Source organism: Mus caroli, chromosome 6 (assembly GCF_900094665.2).
Source record: "Mus caroli chromosome 6, CAROLI_EIJ_v1.1, whole genome shotgun sequence".
Lineage (NCBI taxonomy): Eukaryota > Metazoa > Chordata > Mammalia > Rodentia > Muridae > Mus > Mus caroli.
The window spans coordinates 49,532,661-49,540,284 of record NC_034575.1 but is presented as its reverse complement, the minus strand read 5'-3'; the positions used below and the strand labels follow the sequence as shown (position 1 = coordinate 49,540,284).

Sequence of the window (7,624 nt, the reverse complement as noted above, 5' to 3'; positions counted from 1 at the left end):
AGGCAGATCTCAGGCTAGACTGGTCACATAGCGAGTTCCAGGACAGCCAGGACTAAACAGTGAGACTTTGCCTTGAAAAACAACAAAAACAACAAAATGTGTAACACATCTGTCCAACTGACTCAGCCCTATACCATACACTTTCTACATCCAGTCACAAATAAGCCTAACTTAAATTAACAAACTAAACAGATATATTGAGGCTGTTTTGTTTATTCTGAAAAAAATGTTTTCTTGTCCACTGAAATTCATCTGCTCCATATAGGACATATCAGTTTATAACTTTAGTACTGGACCTATTTCCCATCACTGCAAGGATGTTGGCTGGTTACTTTTATCAACTTGACACAAACCTAGGTATCCCTGAGTAGGAATCTCAACTGAGGAACTGCGTCCACCATACTGGCCAGTGGGTATTTTCTTGATTGCTGTAGAAGGCATGCAAGTCCTTGTGCTCACAGATAAGCACTAAGGAAGCCAGGACCACTAAGCACATAGGTAGGATGTCTATTCAAAGGGAGAGATGTCGAACCTGCTTTCCACCCAGAAGACAGAACAGAGAGAAAGCTGGGAGCAGACTTGGTTGATAGCCGGGTGACCTTTGAGATATCTGTGTGGCCAGGCCACACCTGACCGTCCCTGGGACTCTTATCTTGGGCTTCTTTGTCTCAGTTACTCTATGGCACTATCCTGTCGCAGACCATTTTCTTGAGCCCGTTTTCTCAGTTAATTTTTATGGAAGGCGTTACTTGTACTTTACAAAGAGCTCCATGGAGTCACGTCTTAAGCCTTGGTGTACACATAGGACTGAGTTACTTATCACCAGGAAGCTTTTATGCCTGTGGTTTGTACCAATACTGGCTACTGAGTCACACTGAATTGAACGAGCTTCTTATCTCCTAAGGACAGTTATTCTGCTGGCCATGGACACAGAGACCCCTGTAGGTTGCTAATTCATACTGGAGGGTCCAGTCCACTATGGGTGATGCCATCCCTGGGAGGTAGACCTAGGTGTATAAGAATGGTACCTTAGTAAGGCGATAGGCAAGTCAGTAACTAGCATTTCTCTATTGGTTTCTGCTTCAAGCTCCTACCCAGCTTCCCTCAGTGATGGACTATAGACTACAAATAAGTGTCTAAAAAATAAACCCTTTCCTCCCACGTTGCTCTGCTTATGGGATTTAGCACAGCAGGTTATTTCTGCAAAGCGGATGATACCTTTTCTTATATACTTCTAAAGTTAGAGCTAAGTGCTTTTCCAGGCAAGCCACTCACTACTGGGAAGCAGCTACTGAGGGTATTCACTCACTCATTTCTCCAGGCAGATATTTGAAGAAACTCAGAAATATACAAGGCCTAAAGCCCATGCTGTGGGCAAACACGGGGGCCTGGATCCCTTGGTGTTCGCTTTCCCTGAGTAAATTTCTGTCTCTTCCAAAGTTGTGTAAATTGTTAAAGTAGAATCAGTTAGATACAGGACAGCTGAAACTAAGACCAATTTTTAAATGCTGTGTGTGCGCAGTTGTCCAGGAGTTGGTCCTCTCCTTCCACCATGTGGGTCCTAGAATCAAACCCAAGCCATAAATAGGACTTCACAGCCGGTGAGCCTGCTGGGCCACTTCCCAGGCCCATCTGAGAAACGGTTTAACATTAGATCCTGGCCCAGAATAATTAGATCCTGGTCAAGATAATTTTCTCTCTTGATACTAATACCACAAAGTAAATTCTATATAAAACAAATAGTATATAGGGACTGGAACTGCAGCTTAGAGCTAGGTCACTTGCTCAGCAAGGTTTGCTCATCAGCACCACAAAAGACGAAAACCGCCAGGGTTGAGAATGCAGTTCAGGCACTTGCCTGACCTACACCGCGGCAAAATAAGTAAACAAAAATATCACCAGCGTCAAATATGTCATTACTCAGTGCACAACCAAGCTGCCAGGTCCTGCCACTGCTCACTGGGCATCATCTACATCAGTTCCCTGAGAATATTACCTGTTCAACAGCATCTCCCAGACGCATCTTCCGAGCAGACTGTCCAGTGACCTGGGCTTTTGCTGAGTACAAATAAAGGCAGAGGTCGGCCACACTTTGGAACTTGGGATGGTCTTTCTCAGTGGGATCTACAAAGTGCTCAATCTCTGCCATTGTAAACTCCCTGGAAGGAAAAACAAGATCAAAATCTGCATGCAACAAGGTTCCCATTTCCGGCTGCTCACTCCTCTAGATAAAGGGCCCCAACCCCAGGCTTTTCTTATGACTAGCTTCCTAAAGAAATTACCCAAAGATTTCTGGATTAGGTTTGTGTAGGAGATTGCTCTTTTAAAAAAACACCAATAACTGGCCTAGTAGACAAGCTGTGGTAGAAAGCAGGCTTGGCACGCTCAAGGCCTTGGGTGTGAGCCCTAACAACGAAGTAACCGCAACAACAGAAATAACAACTCCTCTTAATAGTAATCCCTTCTATATAGCTATAACCGAGTATCGGTTATAAATAAAAGTAATTTTTAAAAGCAGATTAATATATCCTTTAAAATAAGAAACAAGCAAAGGTCACATAGAAGAGAAACAAGATGCTGGATAGTAACAGCCACATAAAATGACTCTGCTTAAAGCGTCAGATCTCTGCATAAATATATACCAAAGGAAGTCACAGACATTTACTTTTCAAAGAATAGGAAATTAGAAGTGAACTGAAATGGTTCTCCAGGTTTTAAAGCAGGTTGATTGACTGTGTTTTATAGCTCCAAACAAGTAAATGACTGATAATGGCACCAAACAGATGGTCTCGTTAGAGTGAGAGCATCTAAATAAAGCATGATTCCAGGCAAAGGACGCTGGGCATGAACTGAACAAGCCACGATCAAGCTCAGCACATAATGACGAAATAAGTACGCACATGGCAATGGCTTTCCAAAGAGATTTCTCTCAACTGCAATTTAGTAGCTATTACAGGGGAAGGGAGAGTGGTTTAAGTTAATTTTATGAGTCAAAATCTTTTTAAAAAATGGACACAATCTCACTGGTGTACTCTCACGATTATCACAGATGTTTTAGAAGCAACACAAAATTGCACAGATTGGCCCTAAACACATGAAATGTACTGCCAAGAGCTCTGGGTTTTTAATTTTACTCGTTAATGGCACTTTTTTCCTTGGTCTCAGAGCACTAAGTCTTAATTACCTTTCAGCAACTGTAAAATGTGTCTGTGCACATGAAAACGCAGGTGAATATGGTGCTGTGCCCTCACAGGACGTACAGCAGGGCTGACAGGAACCAACTCATACTGTGCAGAGAAGACCAATTAAGGGTCCTACCCAGAATCCCCCAAGTGGTGCTGCCAAAGTCTTCCCGTGTGCTCTATAGAAAACTTCATGTCAACTGCAGTTAATAATGCACTAATAGTCTCATCATCTCAGTACCTGCTGAAAGGGTTAAGGTTGTGACCTCCAAAGTAACAACTGAAAGGCAATGACGTAAAAGTTACGAGCTTGCCTTTGGTCATCAGTCCAGGATGTATGTGTGGCTACACAACCTATTTTTTGTATGGAATATAGTACTCAGAATGAAAATGTCAAAGAGAAATGTGGAAATCATAAACTTAAATCACGGTAAGCTTCGAGAGTAAGAGACTAACCAGTGCCAGGATGCTTCTCAGGCATGCCTGGACACAGCAGACAGAGCAGGATGTCAGACAGGCGGGTGTCTGAACTCAGCAGTGTTGGCTTGCCAACCGCCCTGTCATCAACCCCTACAGGCTTACACCTGTACACAGGCACCTACAAGAGGGTGCATCCTGGACACACCTTCAGCAATCGAGAGAGAGAGAGAGAGACAGACAGAGACAGAGACAGAGAGAGAGAGAGAGAGAAAGACAGAGAGAGAGGACACAGACACAGACACAGACCGCCCCTGTACTCCACAGCACTGACAGAAATGCACTGGTTTTAACATAATGATTATCATCAGGATCTCTACATCCTCAAGAGGTGGTGAGCAAAGAAAAGATTTCAGACCAAGTAGGAACCAGAAGCTCTCATCTTTGCTCTTTCCTTTCCTCAAGCAAAACTGCCACCTTCACCAGAGGTTACACTTGAGAAAACAACAGAAACAAACTGTGGTCAAGGTTAAAGTACAAGTGTGGCGGTTTCCATCTCCATCCCGACACCAACAGTGAGTACCTGACTCGGATCAGTCCAGACCGAGGTGAGATCTCATTTCTGAAGGAGTTTCCAATCTGGGCAGCAGCAAAAGGCAATTTCCCTTGGTTGAATTCCAAAAGTCGTTTGAAATTCAGGAAAATTCCCTGTGCAGTTTCTGGTCTCAGATATCTGTAAAATTAAATAAACCAGTCTATTACAAGTAAGATTTATTCCAATAAAACAAAGCCTGTTACAAGTAAACCACCACAACTATCTTTCTCACAGTAAAATTATGCTCACGGTCTAAATAAAAGATTTTAAAAGGAAGAGATCCTGCCCTAAGGAGCAAACACTCCCACAGACCCACGGGGCAGACTAAGAGCTTGGGATGGCCAAAGTGCCACCCAAACTCTCCTTATCTCTTTACTCCAAGTCCACTGAGTCACGACAGTGGTCTGAATTAGAATGGCCCCCATTCATCCCCAAGTTTGAATACTTGGTACCCAGTTGATGGGACTGTTTGGGGAAGTATTAGAAAGCATGGCCTTGTTGCTGGAGCTGTGTCCCTGGGGGTACACTGAGGTTTCAAAAGATTTCTGTCATTCCCAGAGTGCTCTCTGCCTCCTGCTTGCGGTTGGAGATGTGAGCTCTCAGCTGTTCCTGCCACCATGCCTTCACATCACTGCAGACTCTAACCCTCTGAAACCTTAAACAGCTGGATACGCTCTTTCATAAGCTGCCTCGGCCAGTTGTCTCTCCCATATTCCCTCCCTTGCCCTGTTCTCTCTCCCATCTCCCACCCCACTTAACTCTCCCATTCTAGTCCCCTTTCTCTCTCCTAAACACTACATTCTACTTCCCCATCCTTCTGACTACTTGGATTACAGTGTATAATTATTGAAACATTAAATACTAACATTCACATATAAGGGGAAAATGTAATATCTGTCTTTTGGGGTCTGGGTTACTTCACTCAGGGCATCTTGTTTCTGATTCCATCCATTATCCAAGGCATTGCTTCCTTGGTGATTTCTTAGCATGTCTGTTATTGTAGAAAAAGGCTGTTGACTGTGTTAACTGTATCCTGCTATTCTGTTCAAAGTGTAGAGGTCTCCTGGTGAAAGATCCTAGGATCTTTTAGGGGCACTAACACTAACGGCCTTTTGAAAAAGCATATGGAAACCTACTACTATAGAAGCTTCCTTTAAAAAAAAAAGTCAACATATAATGTGAGAGACAATACCCCCAAGGAGACATCTTATGTCTCCAGACATTCCAGTGTCTGGATTGGCCAAAGGGTCTCATGGGCCTCCCCAAATATCACAAGTTATTGGTTGCTCTCGACAACCTGACAGTAACGCCCTATGCTGAAAACACAACTTGCTTATTATGTCATCAAACATGGAGAACTTGAAACTTAATTTCAACTAACTAGCATTCACGGTACTGGAAGTACCTTCCTGCAAGACATACTAGTGCAATATTAGCGCAATGTTATGGATAACCAACCACCTGCTTAAAAACTCCAATCTAAGGCCCACTGCATGAAACGGAACAATACTTGATACTGCTAAAGTGGCCAAGAGCTGAAACTACACAGGTAATAGGCCTAGGGGAGACTATTATTTAATTATGCCTAATGACACACTGCTATACCTAACATCAGAGCACTCAACCCACACTAGAGAAGCTTCTCTCAGAGGATGGTAATTAACATGGAGACCCACAACTGGACAATGTGCAGTGAGAGACTTTGGAGCACTCAGTCTAACTGGTATGGTTTCATTACACCCCTCCCCTTCACAGCTCAGAGATCTGGGTGGGAAAGGAGGTGGAAAGATTCAGAGAGCCAGGGGTGGTGGACAACTCCCAGGAGACAGCATCTTAGACAACAGGGCTGATGTACACATGACCTCACAGAAACTATGGTAGCATGCATAAGGTCTGTACAGGTCTGGGCCACGTTGAGTCGCACCACTGAGAAGGGGAAGTGGGTACAGAATCCCAGCCCTAACCAAGACGCTATTTGCAACTGATACCTACTGAGGGAAAAAAATTAGTTTTTTGCAATGGAGTGTGTCACTGGGTATATCAATCACACTCCAGGGAAGGTCTCATGCCTAGGAATAGGGGTGTGTGTGTGTGTGTGTGTGTGTGTGTGTTAGATTTTGTTTTGGTTTTCTGAGCATGTTGCTGATTTGAAAGAGTAAGAACATGAAGTTAGGTGGTAGAGAGGTAAGGATGATTTGGGAGCGAGGTGTTGGGGAGGAGAGAAACATGATCAACACATAATGTATTTAAAAAGTTTTCTTACCTAACAAAACGCTGCCCTTTTCATGGTCTCATTACAGCGACAGAAAAGTAACTAAGCTAACCAGTAAGGCCTCTGAGCAACCACTGCATGGAGGCAGACGCCAAATTTAGTTCCTTTTGAAAATAAGACCTATCCCTTAGTGTACTTTTTTAAAGTCTTTTTTGAAAAGTTGGCATACAAAATAATGGTTTTCATTCTGGCATCGTCATACACAGGTTACTCCTCCATCCCTGTTTATCCCCGCTCCTCCACTGCCCTTCTCTACCCTCCTGACCGGACTCTGGCTGGTCCTCCTGAGACCCACTCGGCCCCCCTCTTCCAGCACTCTTCTACTTTCCCTGCCTGTTTCCCTAAGATATTTTCCTCCATCACGGCTAGTGCACCCCTCCTCTTTTTTAAAAGAAAGATTTATTTCCTTTATTTTATGTCCTTGAATGTTTTGCCTGCATGTATGTGCACCACATATATGCAGTGCCTTCAGAGAGCGAAGAGGGCATCCAGTTCCCTAGGACTGGGATTCCAGAGAATTGTGAACTGCCGTGTGGGTGCCAGAGTGCAGTCCCCAACCACGTCAGGTCTCTTTCTCACATCTCTGTTTTCTGCGTTGTACTGTCTACCAAATGTCTGTCTTTATCTTAAAGATAAAGTCAATCAAATATACCTGCCTTAGTTACTGCTCTAGTTCTGTGAGGAGACACCATGACCAGGACAACTTATAGAAGAAAAGTATGTGATGGGAGCCTGCTTACAGTTTCAGACCACCTGACCAGCATGGTGGGGAGTGTGGCAGCAGGAGGGCATAATTCATAGCACTAGCTAAGAATTCTACATCCAGATCTACACAAAACTTCAAATCCCACAAAGCAACTTCCTCCAACAAGGACACACCTACACCAACAAGGAGCCTTCCAAACAGCTCATCAGCTGGGGCTAAGTATGCAAATCTGTAAGACCACGGTGGGGGTGGGGGGTGGGGGGCGCATACTCATTCAAACCACAACAGCATCATAGCCAGTGCCCTCTCTAACTTCAGAAAAGACTGTGCAAAATATTCACTTAAAAAGTGTTCCTAAGCCGGGCGTGGTGGCGCACGCCTTTAATCCCAGCACTCGGGAGGCAGAGGCAGGCGGATTTCTGAGTTCGAGGCCAGCCTGGTCTACAAAGTGA

The 7,624-nt window shown here is 44.2% G+C and overlaps 1 protein-coding gene across 1 annotated transcript in view; it reads right to left on the bottom strand.

Moving 5' to 3' along the window:
• Gars (glycyl-tRNA synthetase) overlaps nt 1-7,624 on the bottom strand; it is a 42,752-nt gene that overhangs the window by 14,873 nt on the left and 20,255 nt on the right. The window contains exons 8-9 of the mRNA XM_021165313.2: nt 4,183-4,332; nt 1,997-2,159 (exon numbers count right to left, since the gene is read on the bottom strand). Of these exons, the coding sequence (XP_021020972.1) occupies nt 1,997-2,159; nt 4,183-4,332 (313 nt within the window). The remainder of the gene's footprint in view (nt 1-1,996; nt 2,160-4,182; nt 4,333-7,624) is intronic.